The sequence below is a fragment of the Colossoma macropomum genome, unplaced genomic scaffold (assembly GCF_904425465.1).
Source record: "Colossoma macropomum unplaced genomic scaffold, Colossoma_macropomum, whole genome shotgun sequence".
In the NCBI taxonomy this organism is placed as follows: Eukaryota; Metazoa; Chordata; class Actinopteri; order Characiformes; family Serrasalmidae; genus Colossoma; species Colossoma macropomum.
This window is the reverse complement of record NW_023494800.1, coordinates 26,846,991-26,867,524: the sequence shown is the minus strand read 5'-3', so window position 1 is coordinate 26,867,524 and position 20,534 is coordinate 26,846,991. Positions and strand designations below refer to the sequence as shown.

The 20,534-nt window shown below is 40.4% G+C and overlaps 1 protein-coding gene across 2 annotated transcripts in view; it reads left to right on the top strand.

Annotated features, from left to right (window-relative positions):
• The window catches only part of rad50 (RAD50 homolog, double strand break repair protein), a 47,639-nt gene that overhangs the window by 10,369 nt on the left and 16,736 nt on the right, over window positions 1-20,534 (top strand). For both annotated transcript variants that reach the window (XM_036587779.1, XM_036587780.1), the window contains exons 8-18: window positions 5,266-5,431; window positions 8,079-8,272; window positions 8,573-8,779; window positions 9,973-10,155; window positions 11,212-11,369; window positions 12,686-12,861; window positions 13,130-13,367; window positions 15,815-16,004; window positions 16,462-16,588; window positions 17,321-17,514; window positions 17,722-17,832. In XM_036587779.1, the coding sequence (XP_036443672.1) occupies window positions 5,266-5,431; window positions 8,079-8,272; window positions 8,573-8,779; window positions 9,973-10,155; window positions 11,212-11,369; window positions 12,686-12,861; window positions 13,130-13,367; window positions 15,815-16,004; window positions 16,462-16,588; window positions 17,321-17,514; window positions 17,722-17,832 (1,944 nt within the window). The remainder of the gene's footprint in view (window positions 1-5,265; window positions 5,432-8,078; window positions 8,273-8,572; window positions 8,780-9,972; window positions 10,156-11,211; window positions 11,370-12,685; window positions 12,862-13,129; window positions 13,368-15,814; window positions 16,005-16,461; window positions 16,589-17,320; window positions 17,515-17,721; window positions 17,833-20,534) is intronic.

Genomic DNA, 20,534 nt, shown 5'->3' with positions numbered 1-20,534 from the left:
GAGAGAGCCCTCTTTGTTTCTTAAGCACTGAATGCTATTTGGACAGTCAAGTCTATAAGAAAGCACAAGTAGATCTGCTTTTGTTTATTAAGACATGAGCAATGCTGTAGGAAGTTGATCCAGAAGGAGGTATATAAAGAGTAATAAAAAATATTACACACAATTTTATTTTGGCCAAAAACGCTAGGAAGCGAAACATTAGCCTGGTAATTACATCCAAATATTTGTATCTTAAACCAGCCAGTTGGCACATGATTCTTAATTGTAGGGGAAATGGGAAAAACATTTTGAGGGACACACTAGTTGGCAGCACTGCGAGTCTTTGCAAACAGCCTTGTATTGCAGTGTTCAACTCCATAGCTGAAGTTACCAGAGCCTAATCACACAATGATGATAACTAAGCTGACATACTACTGCCAGTTGTTTTAAAGTGGTTTGTGTTTTAATAGCTTTTGCAACTGAAAGTACAATCGTACACACCTTATACTGTGTGTACTTTGTAAGAATTTGTGCTGTAGCCTGTACTTTAGCCCATATCTAGCAAAGAGGCACCTTAAATTAAATCAGCAGTCTGTATCACTGCTGCTGCATCTAGAAAATGCGTATCTTTTTTTCACATGAATGAGACACTCTGCTGGCTAAGGGAGTAGGAGCACTTTTTGCGATGACAAAATTGTGTGTATTTTTTATGCGTTCGACTCTTGCCTATTTTTTTTCACAGTCTTATTCCTGAAATGATTCGTTCCTGTTAATAAATCCATTTTTCCAGCTATATCTTTGCCTGCATCGAACAGAATTTGCAATATAGTCTGTCTTATGTTATACCTGAGCCATGGAAATTCCAGAAGCCAAGAGGTTTTGAAATGTCTTTCTGTGGTTGTACTTTTGCATGAAGTGCTTGAAGTGAATGGTTGTTCAAGTACATCTTCATGTGCATCTTTCACTAGTTCACTGGTCCCTAGTCAGGCAGGGGTTGAGCAGATGACCTCTTAAGGTCTAACAGAGACGTGTATTGTGTGGGGAAAAAAAACAAAGATTTTCACTTCACGGTTTTCTACATGCTGACGTTTGCTGCAAAAGATCAGCTCAGTTAATCTGCTTTGTTTGTCACGTTTTGCCACTCTGGTTGAAATCCTGTGAGCATGCAGGCATTTTTTTTGATAGACGAACGTGTCCGTGTGACGCTGAAGCCTATCATTGACGTTTTAAGATAAAAAAATGATAGAAAATACATTTAAAACCTAATAAATGTAGAACAAAAGTAATAAACAGCCATAAAAAATAACGAATGTCTGAGTATGGGCCCCAGAGTGCTCCAAGGACACTGTCCCAACCCCCTCATCTGCTGTCTCACCTTGTGGCAGCATTGCGTGGGGGGGCGGGGGGAAGTCTTATCACAACCATCTTTCCTCTCAACCGGCCCAGTAGCTCTAGAGACCATTTGACCTCATGAAAGTAAATTCTTGATATAAATATGACTTTTGGAAATTCCCTACTCACTTCCACACACACATCCTCCCCTACAGAGGAAGGCATTTGGCAAAGGCCAAGATAAGACACCAGACCAGATGACCCTGAGCATACAATGCTAACCCCCTTTCTAAATTTCCTTTTGTGGAAACACATTAAGTGCAATCCAAGCAGTCATAAATCCTTTGAACCTTTGCAAGACTAACTCTCAAATCCTGGGACGCTCTCTCTGCTATCGTATTACTAGATGAATTCAAAGTGCTAAGATTTCAATTACAACCAAATCCAGTGACTCTCTTTTCTTAATCAAACTGTGGAAAATACCTCTGTGTCTCTGTTAAAATATCAGTGTGTAGCCTCGCTCATGGTTCCCATGCAGCATTGTCAGGTGTGAATTAATAGTAAGATTCCCTACACTTGATATTTATTTTATGATTCTTGAAGTGAAGCCCAATTTCATTAATCAGGATTATTATTGAGCTGATCTGATTATTTGTAACTGTTTCTCAGTTATTTATTTTTGTAGCAATGTCAATGTTACTTAATCCATAGGTTCCTTTGAATCATGTTTTATCCTTATACATCTTCTTTTCTTGTGAGTCTTCATGTGGGTTTTCTTCCCATTAGAAATAGAACTGGGTGACTAAAGCATGTAAATTAAATAATTGTTTTATTATGACTTTTCTGTACTCTATACTATGTAACTGTTTTCATTTAAGCATTGTTTAGAAATGTTATAGTGTTGAACACAAACTTGGAATTCTGTATGTTTCTTAAAAAAATCTCATTTCCTTTCTTAGTAGTCTTGTTCTTTTAGACGTAGGAGTGTTAGATGTTTCGAGTAGCTTAATGTAATCGTGGTGTGAAATCAGAGTAGATAAAATATTCTGTGGGCTCTTTAGTTTGCTTGTAACAGTTACTATTGAAACAGGTATAAAGTTTGTATATGAAACTGCATGCTTAGAATGTTCTTTTACTTAATGCTGTACACCCATGCTCAGAAGTCCTTGTATGTGAAGTCTTGTGACAGAACTTGAGCAGACCCACAGACAAAGAAATTGCATAGTCATTAGAAATTGAGCATGAAAACCCTTTTCCCTGCCTTAGCTCCCCCACAAGAGGTCTTTTCTTTATAACTAGGCTTGTAACTGAGACATGTAATGCTGAAAGAAGAAAAGAAGACCTCTCTCCTTGCACTTCAAATCTGCAGATTTTAAAATTTTTGTTTTATTTCTTGTCTCAGTTAATCAAGTCTTTGTTTGTTCAGTTCGTTTTCTGTGTTTACTCACACAATAATTCAAATAAGTGTTGTTACCCACTAGATTCACTGCATCTGCACGTTGAGTAGTCTAACCGAGCTGCTTTTGTTTTCAAGTTCTGTCGATTCATTTTGAGATTATGATTGGCCAACGATAGGTCGCTGCTAAATCTGCAGGCATATTTTAAGAATTATGGCCAGTGAACCAGCATTGACCTACAAACCATTACAGAAATTTGTTTTCGCGGTCTGGTGAAACTGTGGCTTGATGTCACCAGCTACTGCTGAAGAAGAACTAGGAGAGGCTGCTACTCTCACGAGCTGGCGCAAGCCAGCTGAGGTTCACTGTGCTCATCTGTCCAGGAGATCCTGGTGATGTTCTGGGGTAATAGCCCAGTGACCCCGCTGTTACCTGAGTTCCTTTCTCAGTGCAGCACATGGGGCATCGCAGCTTTCCTCAAGTTCCAAGGCTGTAAGGCACTTTCACTTCCTCTCCATATGATTTGGTCTCGCTGTGGTACTTTGTTGCCCATTTAATCTAAATGTAGATCAGTTGTTTCGCTAGCATTGATATTCCATTCTGGGTACTGCTCAAATGCCATCAAATTACTATTTCCAAGTCTCATCTAATTACAGTATCTTCATCTGGTAAAACTCATGTCTCTAGTTTCTCTGTCTGTCTGTTAATTTTATTTAATACCTACACCTTGTATTAGTAAATAGTCCTGTATTGAAGCTTGTGGTTGTGCGTGTGTAATGATCACAATCCGGTCAGTGCCAAAAAACACAATTGAATGCCTGTGATGTTTGATCTTTTAGGTGGTGCTCCATCTAAATCAGTATGCTTTTGTGATCAATATCGCCACGTGGGCCAGGGAACATTTTGACAAACTGTTGCGCATAAACACAAATGCAAATTAAGACTGTACCATGCAGAAACACAGCTGACTTCTCATGTTAAATAGACTGATGAACAGTGGAAATGTATTGCTCTCTTTGACAAGACAACATTTTAAATTGTTTATAGAAATAATTATGTCCTCCTGTCGAGTTTATCCAGATTGTTACCATTGTAAAGTTCAAAAGCTAGAGTGTGTCATAGTATGAGAGTATATTAGTGCCCATGTCAAGGGTAACTTGCACATCGGTGACAGCACCATTAACGTTGAAAGATGACTGCATAATCAGAGATTGTGGAAGCTAGACTGGCCTGCCTACAGTTCAGACTTGTGTCCTCTTGAAAACTTGTGGAACTTAATAATCAACTGAGGACACAAAGACACAAACCGATCCAGTTTTAAAAGTGGAATTTTTCACCATTTGTCCATTATGGAAGTCTTCAGCTTCGTTGTTGTATTGTGTGCTTCGTTAAGTGTTATTTAAAGGAAAGGTAGTGTAACACAGTGGTAAACCTGCACCTGTCCACCTTTTTGGATGGAGTTAGAGATATTAAATTTCAAATGAGTGTATTTACGTAGTACACAATAAATAGTTCATATTTCATATTAATATATTCTATAGTTCACAATTTTTAAGAGTTCTTATTGCCTTTAAATGGATGCTTTAGAGTCAAGACTTAATAGGTTGAGGAACTCTTTTATCCCTCAGTCAGTTGTAGAGTGGACTGTTTAGATAAGTACCGATATAGCAACATATACACTTATTGTGCAGTGTTAGGAATTGTAGGGAGCATTGTGGAGTCTGGTGATGATGTGAAGTGTATTGTTGTGGTTGATTGTAAGGTGTGTTATGTGCTTGTATCGCATTCATACAGGTCAAACGTAATTTACTGTCAGTACTTTGGTTTTATTTGTATTTCACATTGAGTCCCAACTTTTTAGAAATTGTGGTTTGTAAATGAAAACGGCATGATCAGCATACTGACAAGATTAGCATGACTTTTGTTTGTTATATTAGCATCTAAAAAAATAACATTTCACCAAAGGTGTTGATACCAAATAACAACAGTGAAATACAGTCTTGTATTGACTATTGTAAAGTGATATTTATTTCCTAACACAATGATATTGACCTCCATTAACCCCCAAAATAAGAATTCTTTACAGTTAGTTTGTTGTGTGAATTAAGGTTTTTATAGCAGGTTAATCCTGTTGAGGGCAGTATAGGCCCTCAAATTGAGATCGTGCCGTTTATTCCTACAGTCATTATACGTTTTCACAAATCAGCACTTTGCAGCTTTAAGTGTAGTTCTTCTCTTTTAAACCAATATGAAATTTGATATAGAATGAACCTTCTGGGCAGTGAAGGAGTAGTTTGGCCTGATATATCATCTTTTTGATGCCTTACCAGTATTGGGTTTTGATGAATTCTGTATTTCAAAACTTCCAAAAAAGCTCTGAATGTAAAGAAACATAATCAGAAGATTAATATAATGGTTATTTAATTGTCATTTTGTTTTGTACCTACACATGTACACAGACATTCTTTAAAATTAGTTGTTCAGGAAAATCACTGGATAGTCAGTGATTATTGAAATGTGCTTATGTTTGTTGTTTTTATTGCTTTGGTGTGTGCAGGTGTTCCAGGGTACAGATGAGCAGCTGCAAGAGATGTACCAGAACCACCAGCGCACTGTGAGGGAGAAAGAGAGGAGGCTCACAGAATGTCAGCGTGACCTAGAGAGGGCAGGTCGAGACTGTCAGAGAATGAACCGCCTCAAGTCAGACCTACTCATTGAACAGGGTACCTAATAATTTTCTCTTTAATGTTTGTAGATTTTTTATTATATTGTAGCACGGCCTGTGCTACCCCGGGTACAGGAAGGACGCTGGAGACAGATGAAGCAGTCGCAGCAAGCATTTTAACTTTATGTTCACATGCAAAGCACAAACAAAGCCGAAACATGCCACTTGTCCAGTGGCTTCCACGTTAGACTTTTCAGTCTGTTTTCTCTCTCTCATGCGAACTTCCCAGCTTGCCAGTCCTTGCTCTCTCTCTTGTCCTCTCTCTCTCTCTCTCTCTCTCTCTCTCTCTCTCTCTCTCTCTCTTTCTTTCTTTCTTTTTTTCTTGCTTTCTTGCTTTCTTTCTTTCTATCTGCTCCTTTTAAAGGCACACATACTGCCAAAACCAAATCAGCTTCACCCGGCTTTAATTAAGGGCAGCTTGAGTGCCTAAGCTGAGAGGGAACGGGAGTTCGCTGATTCCGCCCCTACTTAGCAGCTTCAGACGCCGAGATCAAACATGCAAGTCTATTAAAGTGGCCTCACTGTGGGACTGGGGGCTGTCCAGGAGGCAGGGCCCAGGACTCAGGTGTCGTCCCTTAGCCCTCGCTGTTGTCATCCTTTTCTCTGCGGTCATCACATGCTTTCGTATGTGCTCAGGGTTCCACAGTGAGGAAGTGATAAACCCAGCTGTCAGGCATTTGAACTTGTTGATAGCTCCTGTGATGCTGGCAAAGATCAAACTGAAATCTCTATCGCACGTTAACATGAGCATTAAATTGAGACTAGTGGCTGTGACTGTTGACTCCATTTTGATTGTTTACTTCTGGATGCTTGGCCATGTGAAGCATTGTTTTTTGTGCATGTGAGTTAGGAATGTGATCTGTTCAGATATAATGTCAGATATAGGTCGCATTAAAAAATATTGTAAAGAGCCTAACGAAAAGTTGGATTTGGTGAGAAATATCAGATTTGGGCCACTTTTATCTGCTGTGTGAGCATAGCCTTAGAAAACACTGGTGGTACGCTAAAATGAAAATTCTTGACCAAAATTCAGGACACACAGCTGAAAACCAAAAGAGAGGGTTTGTTTTTTGTATATAATTTGTACCGTTTTATTTATTTATTTTATTTATTTGTATATGTAAAGCATGTGAGTGTGGCAGTTGGGTTTCTCAAGCAGGAAGGCACTATGAGCATGCTAGTCGCTTTACTGTTCGCCATTTAAAGACAGCCACAGAGTCCAGGAGGGTCTAACAAATGCACTTGTTTGCAGTAACAACTTTCAAAATCAGAGGTGAACAAGTTTATTAACAAAATATGTTTAAGACGCAGTGGATTGTGTATATGTGTGTTTTACTGTTGATCTTCTGGTGCTCTGATGGTTTGAATGCATCTACGATGACCAGAAGATCTAAGGCATGGGCTGTCCAATCTTATCCACGAAGGGCCGGTGTGGCTGCAGGTTTCCATTGCAGCACAGCAGGAGCACACCTCATCAGTTGTTTAAAGACTGAGACTGACTGATTAAACGAGTGCAATCAGGTGTGCTTTTCTTATTTGGAACAAAAACCTGCACCCACACTGGCCCTGCAGATAAGATTGGACAACTCTGAGCTAAGGAACAAACTGTCTTTAATCACACAGTTTCTCATTTTTCATTCAGATTATTTGTTAAGTGTTAGATTTTGACAATTCATTGCAGACCTGTCTACCTGTCTCTTTGCTTCTTTCGTTTCGTCTGAAAACTGATTTTGGACCGTTTTTGTTGGCCGAAATTTCAATGCATCCCTGTAAAACAGTATTACAAATCACTACAACAGCTTTTCAACATGGGTGCTTATAGCACAGTGAACTTCAGTAATCTCAGTAACAAACCTGTAGGGCTGATTTGATTAACCAGTTGTTTTCCAGGGTGTATTTTGGTTTTTCCGCCTGAATTTACATGCCCAAATCCTAAGGCAAGTTATTCAGTAACGGCATAAATCAAATGTAAAGTGTTGGTGTTTTTCCTGTCCTCAGACTAACAGAAAATGTGTTTTACGATCATAAACATAATGTCATGTGCTTACAATTTACTGCTGAAAGCCGAAAATCTTAAGTGCTCTGTGTATTTTTTTATAAAAATATTTTTCACTGAAGAGACACCTTCTGAGATCCAGTTTATAGCGCAGATTTGTGGGGGGGGTCAACTTCATAATACTAAGTTCAGCTTCTTTTATTATAAAGTTTTAAAATTAAGACAGTTACAGCTCTCATATGACACCCACCTTTTGAACGTAGCTTATGAAATATAAAAATTATGAAGTAAAGAATATGATGAAGTGCATTTTGGAACCACCAGTGGTCTCAACGGAGTTAAAGAGGTTTCCTTCAAAGCCTTGTGAAGATGGAGGTGGGTTGGTGGGATCAACTGATAAAAAATTGTGAATCTGACTGACTATATTATGAATTCCCTTGTTTGACTAGTAAATGGGGGAAAAAGAAGAAGGGGCAGCCATGGGGGTAGCAAAATCTCGTTAGAAACATCTGACCATGTTCATGCTGAGCATGTTGCTTTTGTTTGACTGCGAATACAGAGGTTCATGTTTGTTGCTTTTGTTGTCACAGACCACATTTGTATCCTCACTGCTTATGTGTATTTAACACATCTTATTGACTTACCGCAGGGCGTCTCCAGATGGAAGCAGACAGACAGGCATCGCATGTAAAGAACAGAGATGTTCAAGTCAAGTCCCTGGCATCTTATCTAGAAATGGAGGGCTATGATAGAGCTCCATTCAATGAGCGACAACTCCAGAGCTTCCATAGACAGGTCAAAGAGAGACAGGACAATGAGACTGAGGCCCTCAACAAGGTCATGGTAAGCATTATTTTTTGTAAAGTACATTTTAAGTGTTTGCTTTTGAGAGTGTGGATTTTCTTACAGCATACAGCATTTGATTACATGTCATCTGATATTTCACTGCTGTTATACATACCTGCACAAACCAATGTACAGTATAACCACTGTTCTTTTAAAAAATGTAATAATTCACTTTCCCTATGTTATACTAGATATTCTGTGGGCACTTGCGTAACACATGTTATGTCATCACTTACACATATTTTACTTAGTTTACCTTCAAGCCTTAGTGATGTGATAATGGAAAAAACTTTTAAGGTTGACATGCAAGAGAAGGAGACACAGAAGCAGCAGAGCATTGATGACATCCGTGATAAGAAGACGGGGTTGGAGAGAACCATTGAGCTGAAGAGGGACATACAGGCCAAGAAGCAGCAGGAGCTGAAGAACATCAAGTCTGACCTGCAGAGACTGGAAGGCTCCTCCTCCAGACTGCAGGAGCTGGAGACAGAGCTTACGAAAGCGGTGAGGCTTTTGCCCATATTTTCTGATTTGTTCTTATGGTAACACATAATGTAATGCATTTTTTTTTTACATGCATTACATGTATCAATGTTACAAATGATGTACAGTCATAGCCGTAGAATTCATTGCAATGTATGGATTTGGCTAGTGTACTGTTTATTATTAAAAGATAGTGGTTGTGTTTCTTTAAGTTAAATACACAGGTTAGGAGCCATCAGTAAGAAAAGTAAAGGCTTCCACTTATGTCCACATACTCATTTATTGAAATCTCTCAGAATGTCAGTGACAATTTTGGCACCCTGAAAAGTTTATAAGAAGAAGAAGAACAACAAAAGGCTGTAATCTCCCATTTATGTTTAAACCAGTCTATTTGGCTACGTTTACACAGCAGGTAAAAGTGGCCCAAATCGGATTTTCTCACCAAATCCATTTTTTTTTGGCTGTTCACATTATCTTTAAAATGTGACCTGTATGCGACATCAGTCTGAACAGATCACACTCCTAAACCGACCCGCATGCGCAAAAGAACAGTGCTTCACGTGGCCTCCAGAGGTAAAACAGTCATGACGGCCAGCGAACGCCACTCCGCTCCCGGAGCTTTCAGTTTCGTCTTTGCCAGCATTGCATGAGCGAGTATAAAGTTCCAGTGGTTGACAGCTGGACTCATCACCCACAGTGTGTTCGAGTTCGCCAAAAAAGGGCGTGTTATTCTGCCACGGCCACTTCTTTGGTTCGTGTCCTCGGATTCTTTAAACTGTTCTCTGACGCTGCAGCCTCGTCTCTTTTACTGACGTAAAAGTCGCATGGATTCTGATCTGGCTGTTCAGCCTGAGTCGCATTGCTGCAGATCGGATACGTATCGTGTTTGCAGTACCACATATGAAAAGCGTCTCAAATCGGAATTGAAAATGTCAGATTCAGTGCGTTTTTTGCTGTTCACACAGCCACACAGATGACACATCTGTGTCACATTTGAGGTAAAAGATCGGATTTGGGCCACTTTTACCTGCTGTGTAAACGTAGCCTTTGAGTGCTGTGGAACTCAGTCATTTATCTAACTTTCAATAGTAACAGCAGTTCAGTCATCAGTGTTGGTAAAACGTAACAGTAATTCTGCTGTATGTTTGGGTGTGTACTGTAATGATAACAGTAATTGAGAATCTGAATAGGTGTCGTTTTTCAACTGTGTGTAGGAGCGAGATCTGGATAATGCTGTGCAAAGCTCTACAGTGGACAGTCTGAAGGTAGAAGTGCAGGAGCTGCAGAGAGAAAAAGCAGAACTGGACCAGGCCCAGCGTAGATTGGACCAGGAGATGGAGACACTCAATATGCACACCACAGCACGCACGCAGATGGACATGCTCAAAAAGGATAAGGTGAGGACATTTGCACTCTGCCTTCAGTGTAACCACTGCCTCTGTACATCCCCAGTACTGCCTTGTAGGGCTGGCCTGAACAGCATTTTACATGCTTCAAACTTGTTGGTTTTCATGTTTTTTAAACTTGTTGAAAAAGCGAAAAAAGTATGTTCGTTACTGCCGTTCAAAATCTATCCAGTAGGTGGCAACAATGTATTAATAATCATTCTGAAGCCCAGCTGCTTATAGAATCCAGGACTGTAGCGCCCTCTTTCAGAAGCAGCTTTTATGAGTCTCTTCACATATATTGCATTTATGAGTCACATAAGGGTGAGATGCTAAGTGTGTAACAAAATAAAATTATAGTTCTCTGCACTACTGTCACGGTTTTAGTTTGTTTAGTTAATTGTTTTTGTTTATTTTATCTAGTTATTTGATTTTGGCTAGTTTGCCCCTTTTTTTGCTATGGAAAACAGGGCAACACACAGGCAGAGTTGAGCTCAGTCACAGACTAGTTTTAGAGAGTAGGGCAGATGATTGAGGAGCTTTTGAAGCAACAGGCTGAGCTGAATGCAAGAAGGACCATGTATCTCAGGCTGCAAGGGAACAGGATTGCTGAAAGTTTAATCATGTCCACCCCACAGAATACGGCTCTCAGTCTACACACTAAAGAATTCTAGCCCTGCGACAGACTGCTCTGCCTGAGAGCACCCACACTGCCACCAGCAAAAGCAATGTGGAAAGCAGTACAGTTTCTTGCACTTTGAAGTGAGATGATGTGGACACCTGACATTAATTAATGCATTTAACATAAACCAGCTATGAATAACTTCTGTCTTAAGGCCTTTGCTGATGAAATCTTTCATAGCTTAGATTACAGTTTTTGTGACAGTCAAAAAATACAAAGCTTCCCAATATTAGATAGATACATAGTAGTGAAATGAAAACTGATGTGCTGAACAAATACTGAAGTTTTCAGACTGTTCAGTCCAGCCCTATGGACTGGTGTTGTTCTGATCTTGGGAATACAAAATACTTTTGCTTGTATTACTTTGTTTAAATTTTGGAGTCTAGACAGATAAAGAAGATCAAGTAAGGAAGATTAAGTCCAGACACAATGAAGACCTAGTTTCTCTGCTGGGCCACTTCCCTAATAAGAGGGAGTTAGAGGACTGGATCCATAGCAAATCCAGAGAGATCAACACAATGAGAGAGAAGCTGGGCAAGCTCAAGTGAGTTTAAAAATTCTTTGCATCTTCCTTTTTGTATCTTCAGGTTTAGTTGGTAATATCAGTCAGTTAAGTAGCAGGTCAAGCTCGGTCAGGGGTCGGCAACCCAAATGTTAAGAAGAGCCATTTTGTCCTTTCACCAAAAATGAAACCGCCTTCGGAGCCACAACATTTTATGTCCATTTTACCCTCTTGGCTGTACATCTTTCTCAGTATTTGCTAATGTCCTAGCATAGGGTAAAAAAATAATATCAACAACAACGCAGACGCACTTTGTTCTGCTTTATGCTTTAGCTCAGCTATAGTCGTTTTCCTCACATCTCCAGCAGGAAACTTTTCCTCAAAAGTGAAATAGTTTCTTGTAAAAATGTTTGATTGCTGAAGTCTTCTCATTCACCGGCTTCTTGTTCTGATTTTCCCGTTCCACCTTAAATGGTGCCTGAGGCGCCAGAATGCAACTGCTGCATCATTTAAGGTGGAACGGGAAAATTCCAACAAGAAGCTTTTTAGTGCAGCTTTAAGAATCGACTTTTTAGTGTTTGACAGTTTCTTGTTGCAGATTAAATGTACTAGGAAACCATCTTATAAGAGTGCTTATAAATGCAAATAAGTCCATTCATCTCCAAATTATCAATGTTCATCTTAAATCTCTCTTTGCCTTTTCGTTACTAGCTAGTCGAGATTGTTGTCTGCGTTGCTATGGTGACCAGCAGTCTGTGCGCCAATCTTCAGGGTTATTTGCAGTTATTAATTCAGGGTGAATTAGCAGTTATGTACTGTTTAACTCCAGCGTTTAAGACCATTTGTTATTAAAACTGTGTTAGAATGATCAGCAGAACTTTATTTTACTGCAAAGGAGGATTATTTTATTTTTACCTAAAAATCTAATTCTGCTGTGTAATTCTGCCATAACAGGGCAGTAAAAGAGCCGCATGTTGTCGACCCCTAGGCTAGGTAATGAAGTCTGTATTTGGTATTGTTAGCTCATTGGGTTTAGTGTTTAATTTGTAGCTAAAACAAATAAAATTTAGGCAGGAATAACCTAGACACATTCTAATAAGCAATATCACTGTAGCATGTAATTAATTCCTAATCACAGTTTACTAGTTATTTACTAGTTATACTAGTTAAGTATTAAATACCACCTTCAAAAGCTTATTAGATATAGCAACAGTAACCAAGTAGGCAGGGCTTATCCACAGGTCAATCCTGAGAACTGTCGTTGCCGTAAGATTTAGAATAAGAATAATTTACTTAATTTGTAATTGTAGTGTAAACAAATTCAAACCAATCAGTGTCCACACTCTGGAATCTTTCAGTAAAGATTTGGCATCCAGAGAGCAGAATAAGAGTCACTTTACAGCTGAGATTCGTCGCAAAGAGCAGCAGCTGACCAGCTATGAGGAGAAGCTCTTCAATGTATGCGGCAGTCAGGACTTTGAGTCTGACCTAAGCAAACTGCGGGATGACCTGGAGAAATGCTCCAAACAGAGAGGTATGAAAGACTTCAGGATAGTATAGCCTGGTCATAAATACTTTTTACACATTTGATTTAATCTAATTTAAAGGTTATCAGAAGTGCGCTGACATAAAGCATTGACTTTTCTGAATTATGTTCCCTTCTATGTCTTAAAAGAAAGCATGTGCGTTGTAATTCATTTGTCAGGTTTTATCTGTAGGAATTAACGATTTTACTGTAGAATGGAAAGTAACAAATAATGTCAAAAGATAAGACAATAACATTTTCTATGCCTCTCAATCAGCCATGCTGGCGGGAGCCACGGCCGTGTACACTCAGTTCATCAGTCAGCTAACTGAGGAAGGCGAGCCTTGCTGTCCGGTGTGTCAGCGCATCTTTCCCTCTGAGGCCGAGCTCCAGGACGTCATTAACGACATGCAGTCCAAATTGCGTCTGGTTCCCGATAAGCTGAAGAACACTGAGCAGGACCTGAAGAGGAAGGAGCGCAAGCGTGATGAGATGATGGCCCTCAAACCTCTCAGGTGAGAAGCTGAGCTGGGACTACAGCGCTGAATTGCCAGCTCATTGTGCAAAGATGCAGCCTTTAACAAACAGTGTGCATTGTTGCTCTTCTCTACAAGGGGGGCCTTTAGGACTTACAGCTTTGTTATGCAGTTGCAGGCATGTAGAATTGCTCACATCCATGTTATGCACTTATGTTCAGCAAACAGTTTTTGAAGTATTTATCCTGACTGTTAAAGTAAAGAAGGGAAACCACAACATCTGACAAATTCATTAAGTGAAATTCAGGCAGAATTTCAAATGCATTTAGATCATGTGTACCATCATACCAGCATTTATCTATTTTTGATAACTGCTAACTGCAGTCTAGACATCTCAAACTAATGTTCACTAGCTAAAAGTTTCCTGTCATGTTGTAATCCTGTGATTAGCATATTTAAGTATATTGACCTGTGATAGGTTCAGGCTCATTCGTGACATACAAAACTATGTGGTGCCCCACTGAGAAAACATTTGTTTGGAAAAATGTGAACTTTGTGTTATATTAACACTTTTGACACAAATACAAATCTGCATAATCATAATAAGCCATCCAAGAGGACCATATTTTTGAGTGTAGGGGCTTTTAAGGAGAGATAGAGGACAGATATGTTTGGTGGAAGTGTGTGCCGGCTGGATGACCTGTTCAGACTGATGTTGGATGTGAGTCACATTAAATAGACCATGTGTCAGTTACCACAGAGAAAACGTAGATTTGAGCAGTAAATTAGAAATGAGCACTTTGTGGCATAATTGAGTGCAGTGAAAACAAAGTCATAAAAACATAAAAATAGCAAAATGACATTGTGATGACCAAAATCTTTCCAGAACAATTGAACCAGCAGTTAAATACTTTGATACTGGGTTTTGACTCAGGTTTGAGGAAAAACCTAGCATTTCTAGAACATCACTTTTCATGTCTCATTTGCCCCTCATGACAAACTGTTTCCAAAGAGTTGTGCCAAAGAGTCTCTGCTTATGCGGTTGGATGCTCCTTAGTGGGTGAAAGTGCAGAGCTTGCTTTGTAAGAGGATTAGCAAAATGACATTTACGCAATTTTCCTCTTACCCCAAATGTAGTCGACCAGCCAAGACATGTTTTGAGGCAGAAATGTGCTTCTTTAGTTGTGCCCTGCAGCTATAAAGCTAGTGTAGACAAGACGTAAAGGAAGCAAATTTTCCACCATACTACCATTGAGCTAACTTGCCTCAAAAGATGTAGGTTAAAGTACGTCAGACAGTGTCAGTTATCACATAAACATGCTTATTTGAGATTACTTAACAACTTGACCTTATTCTAGCCAGGGGGATATCATCTTACATTCCTTGTTAGCTTCATTAGCCTTCTAGCTCCAGTGCAAAAAGAGTGAGTTTCAGACACCGAACATATCCTGTCTGATTGACTACATCTGGGCTACGATTGTGTAGATTTAAATTTTAGTGGAGCTGTTGCTTCAACCTGCAGAACCTGTACAGACAGACACACGGGTCATTTCAGATTCCTTTATCACTAGGTAGTTATTCTTCAGTCCATCTTATCTGGATGCAGATTGTATGGCCAATTTATTACTCATTTGCCAGCTTTGTAAAGTGCTGTGCGGAAGTCAGAGACAACCCTTGAGTTATTTAATTTCCTGTGAAAACAGCAGGAAATCAAGTTTCATTCTTGCTGCAGATCTGAAAAAATTGACAGGAGTTTCTGTTCGTCCTTCCAAAAGACAACTCAACTCTGTGGGTTTGAAGAAGAAAAAAAAGCTGTTTTCCTCCCCAGAGCCCAGGCTTCTGCATCACTGAATATTTTTGGGATTAGCACAAGAATGGAAGCTGTTATAAAGAGAAAGGGCTGTGTCACAGTGGATCCAAGGGTTCCACTGTGGCACACCAAATCAAGCCAACCCAGGAGATGCGGGCCTTCTCCAGGGTGCTGAAGAGCCGAGAAAGGTGTTTCAGTACCAGTGTTGTGGACAGCAAGAAGCGCATAGCCAGGAGGTGGACCCCCTCTCATCTAGCTTGGCTGAGACCTACTAATGAGAGCCCAGCTGCAACTTGTCCACACGCCCTGCGCCTACCCTTTACAAAGAAAGAGTTGGGAGACAGAAAGGGTGACTCGGGTCAACGTAGTGGTTGCCGTTCTCACCGTGTACCTGTTTTGTTTCCCTACAGACAGGGGGTTTCGCCGTGTGCCTACACCTGAGCTCCCCACCCCCCCACGGTGTTTTTTTTTTCTGTTGTTTCAGTAACCGACTCACAGTGGATACTCGTTTTAATGGGAAATAAAATGAAAGGTGTTGTTGGACTTTTGCACAGTACTGTATGCTGTCAGTGGCATGTAGCCTTTATTGCATACTAAAATTTTAATTCTAAAAGACAGAATACAGAAATAATTCCAATTACATCTGTGTGGGTGTGTTTGTGTCCTGCGTCCGCAGACAGTCTCTAGCGGAGCTGCAGGAGAAGGAACTGCCAGAGCTGAGGAATAAGCTGCAGAGTGTGAACCGTGAGATAGAGAAATTAAAGGAGGACATAGAAGAGCAGGAGACTATGCTGTCCATGTTGATGTCAGAGGAGGACACAGCCAAGGCCTGTCTGCAGGACATTTCCCTTATGGACCGCTACCAGGTCTGACTTATCATCCTGAGGTTATAACTCATTGCAGAGTGGTATAGTACATTTTTAAATGCAGGATAACACTGTATAATAAGGTGGATTGGATGGCCAACCTTTATCACAGTGCTTAATATTTATTTGACACGGTATCCAATTATGTAGGTCAAATTATGCTCCTATGCCACTGTTAAAATCTGTTTTTAATGAAATGTGCAGTTGATCAGTTTTCTTAATGTATTGATAATTTCCACAATAAAAGCTTGCTGTGAATTAATTTATTGTAATAGCAAAATCATTTGTCCGATCGGCCACATTTGACTGTTTAGTTCTATATATCTTTTTTTTTGTTTTGTTGTGTGTGTGTGTGTGTTTTGTTTTTTTGTAATCAATCATTATTTTATCCTGGGTTAAAAATATATAACAAAATTCAAAAATATATGATATTCTGTGATATTTTGTTGTATTGCAGATGGACCTGAAGGATGTGGAGAGAAAGATAGCTCAGCACGCGGCCAAGCTTCAGGGAGTGGATCTGAACCGGACTATGCAGCATGTCAGCCAAGAAAAGCAGGAGACCCAGCATCGTCTGGACACCAGTACGAGCAATGAACCTTTAACATCCAGCACCTTGGACAAAAGTGTGAACAGCAGACTAAAACTCAACATAAAGCCTGAATAAACTGAATACTTGGTAGAGATGCACAGATACGGAAATTCTGGGCTGATGCCGGCATCCAGTAATTTACTTGTACATACCTTTACATCTTGGGCATGCAAAACTGCCATCTGTAAAGGCATTGTGCAGCATCCTAAAATACTTAAAGGCCCACACACCTCCACCCGGTGCTTCATCAAGCACTGTTCAGTTCCTCAGTGCGTCACAGCCTGCCGCTCCACCTGATGTCTCAGTCTAATTGAGTTAGGACAAAAAATGGCTAAGTATAGATTGGGGGTAAATATAGAATTGCGGCCTATGCAAAAGTTAAGACACATTTTATATTTTATGTTTTATTATTTTCCAATATGTTAAATTCAGCAAATAAAAAGAAATTATGCACTAAAGTGCCATATTTAAGGACCAAAAATATTTAAGGTTGTTCCCTGTAGAGGGTGCTAGATTGATTTTTACATAAAATCATGAAAACATGTAATTAGACCTGGTTGCGTTCAAACTTTTGCTTATGACTGTCATGTGTAACAAGTAGACAGTGTGTAGAAGTGCAGGGCACATTTATGATTGCATACGTGTTCTGTTATTTACACTTTTCCCCTAATTGTTTGATAAACAACTAGCAAGACTTCATTCTTATCTGTTTTTCCATATACAGCATGCAGTAAGATGGAACTTAAGCGCAAACTTATCCAGGACCAGCAGGAGCAGATCCAGACCCTGAAGAGCAGTGTGAATGAAATACGTGCAGAAAAGCTCCAAATCTCCAGTAACATGCAGAAGCAGCAGCAGCTGGAAGAACAGTGTGTGGAGTTAACCACTGAGATTCAGGCACTGCATAGAGAAATACGGGTAACGTATTCTGAAGTGCAACAGCTTCTTCTTATAATTTTTTAGGATATCTTTCCTTCGTGCTGCTCAGCCTTGTAGTTTATCTGCAATATTTGGGATAACAAAGATCAAATTATGGCACAGTCACTACACATGTTCCAGTGATGGACATTATAAATTACCAAATATTCTTGACTTGCTGAAATGTCCTCATAATTTGTGATGTAGGAAGCAAAGGAGCAGGTGTCTCCACTGGTGGCCACTTTGGAGAAGCTCCAGCAGGAAAAGCAGGAGCTGATTGAGAGGAGAAGGCAGAAGCAAGATGAAGGCCAGGAAAGGGTGTGTAGCTTATTGTTGTTTTAAAACACTTAACTTTGGCCACAGAGGCAAAAAGGGGTGAAAAAAGCTTTCATATAGATGTTATATATTGCAGTTCAAAACAATATTATCATCTTATGCAGAGGCTGCAGCACTGCAGGTCTCATTTTTCATTTTAGAATGTTCTGCAATGGATAAGGAAAACATGTAAAAATAAAAAAAATTAAATATATTGATTGAATTGGGACTGGATTATTTTTTTCTTATTATGAATTTCCTTTTTGTCAGGAAAACTTTTGCAAATATTTTGGAATCCATCAAATTTGATCAAATATTTGTTGTAATACTGTGAGAATCTGCTTTACATCATGGTGAGGCTTGCATTTGCCTTAACATGTCCAAAAATATTTGAGTTTCATTACCATTGCAAATAAGAAATACTTGTATAATTTATCAGTGGGAGCCCCATATGGTACAGCAAAAAGTGTGTGGACTTTTTTTTTGTTTTTTTTTTTAAACCCTAATTCTCAGTAACATAGTACTGACACAAAGAACTATGCAAATGTTTTTGACTCTTGTGAAGATAGAATTAAAAACTATTTATCTATTCAGTAATTGATTATTTGCACCACGCTAAAGAACAAAATGCAGCGAACAAGGCTCTGCTCTCACAGAGGAGTGTTACTGACCCAGTCACAGTCAGACACAAAGCGTTCTGCCATTTCAAACATGTCGCCTTGGTATATTCTTGCCAGAAATACAGCGTGTGATTTTAGCCCGTTTTAAACGCACTCACAACTGCTTTCCCCAGTGTGACATGCAGGTCAACTGAATGGAGACAAAGAGACCGTATTGTCCTACCGTGTACATCACCATCTGCTTTTAGTTTCAGTGCTCAGTGTTAGTAGCGCTGCTCAGTTCCTTTGCCACTCTGCTTTGCAACATGTGCGCAGCATGGTATTTTGAATGAAACAGCTTTATTTGAAACTGTCCATGGACAGAGCTGTTGACAGAGGCTGCGTTTCATGTATAAATCGTAGGCTTTGTCTGTAGATCGTCTATTCAGATGTTAGGTTTAGGGTTTCTTAAAAATAGGGACTACGATCCTGGTCTACCAGTCCAAGGATACTGTTCCCAAGGTCCATGCAATATTGCAGAGGCGTGTCAGCCATGACAGCCCCACAACGTCCAGAGCCTTTTCGCATTTCCAGCTGGATCTCATCCACTCCTGGTGCATTGCAACTACCTCAGTGACCTCCACCAGGGAAATGGAGTCTGATACCTCAGAAGCCTCTGGCCCTGACTCCCATGAGGCAGGCATGTCTCTCGGGTTTAGGAGTTCCACAAAGTGCTCCTTCCACCATTCGACAATATCTTTATTTGAAGTCAGAGTTATTCCACCCCTTGCTGAGTACAGCTTGAGCAAAGCCAGTCCGACTGCCCCTGAGTCGCCGGACAGTTGCCCAGAACCTCCTTGAAGCCAACCAAAAGTCTTTTTCCATAGCCTCCTCAAACTCCTCCCATGTTCTGGATTTTGCTTCAGCCACCACCGCTGCTGCTGCATTTTACCAGGTCTGACTGCCAGTCTTCCCTGCCATCTGATCCAGCTCGCCACCAGATGGTGATTGGTTGACAGCACCTCTCTTCACCTGTGTCCAGAACATGTGGTCCCAAGTCAAATGAAATGACAACAAAGTCAATCACTGACCTTTGTCCCAAGGCGCTCTGGTACCAAGTACATTTAGGAACATCCTTGTGTTTGAACTTCATGTTTGTTATGGACAGTCCATGACTAGCACAGAAGTCCAATAACTATTCACCATTTGGTTTTATATTGGGCAAGCCATTATTTCCGATCAGGTTTCCCAGTCATTGCCAATATGAGCACTGAAATCTCCCAGCACAGCTATGGAGTCTGTAGGTGGGGTCCTTTCCAAAAGTTACCTTCCATGTGCCAAGAGCTGGTTTCTGCCTCAGGGGTCCATGCCGCCAAGAACCTCCCTGCCATCTCCCACTGCCTATATGGCATTGCACTAGTCCTCCACACTGGGTCTAGCAGGTGGTGTGCCCACATGGTCCCCCACACACTAAGCCCAGCCGGTTACGTGGATTGCCGGCCACCACGCGCTCGCAGAAGAACCCCAGGCCTGGCTCCAAGGGTAGGTCCCGCTAACCCACAGTATCTTGTGTCCCTTAATCATGGGGAAAATTGGATTGATTTAATCTGGGTCTTCACTCCAGACCTGTTTGCTTTGGGAGACCCTACCAGGAGCATATTGCTCCAGACATCTTGGCTCTGAAGATCCCGAAACTATATAAGCCCTTCCGCCACGACAAGGCCCTGATCCAGGAAGGGCTTTTGGCTCCATGACATGGATGTCTCTAGCATTCACTGGAGCAGTTTCACAAGTGTTGGGAAGAGGAATCATGAGATGGGCCGCAGGCTGGGACGGGTGGCAGCAGTGATGTTGCTATGCTGGACTGTAGTGGTGAAGAGGGAGCTGAGCCATAGCTCAGTGGGGGACAAGGTCGTCTGGGATTCTCCGCTTTCCCTACTGCTACCACGACCCTGGCTGGACCATGATGATGATGATGATTTTTTTTTATTACTTTTAATTGTTGGGTTTCTTTATGTTAATGTTTATTTTTCCTTGTAAACTGTAAGAATGTGAACCAAAACAACTAAATATATGGTTTGCTGTGGTTTTGAAAGTGAAATGTTT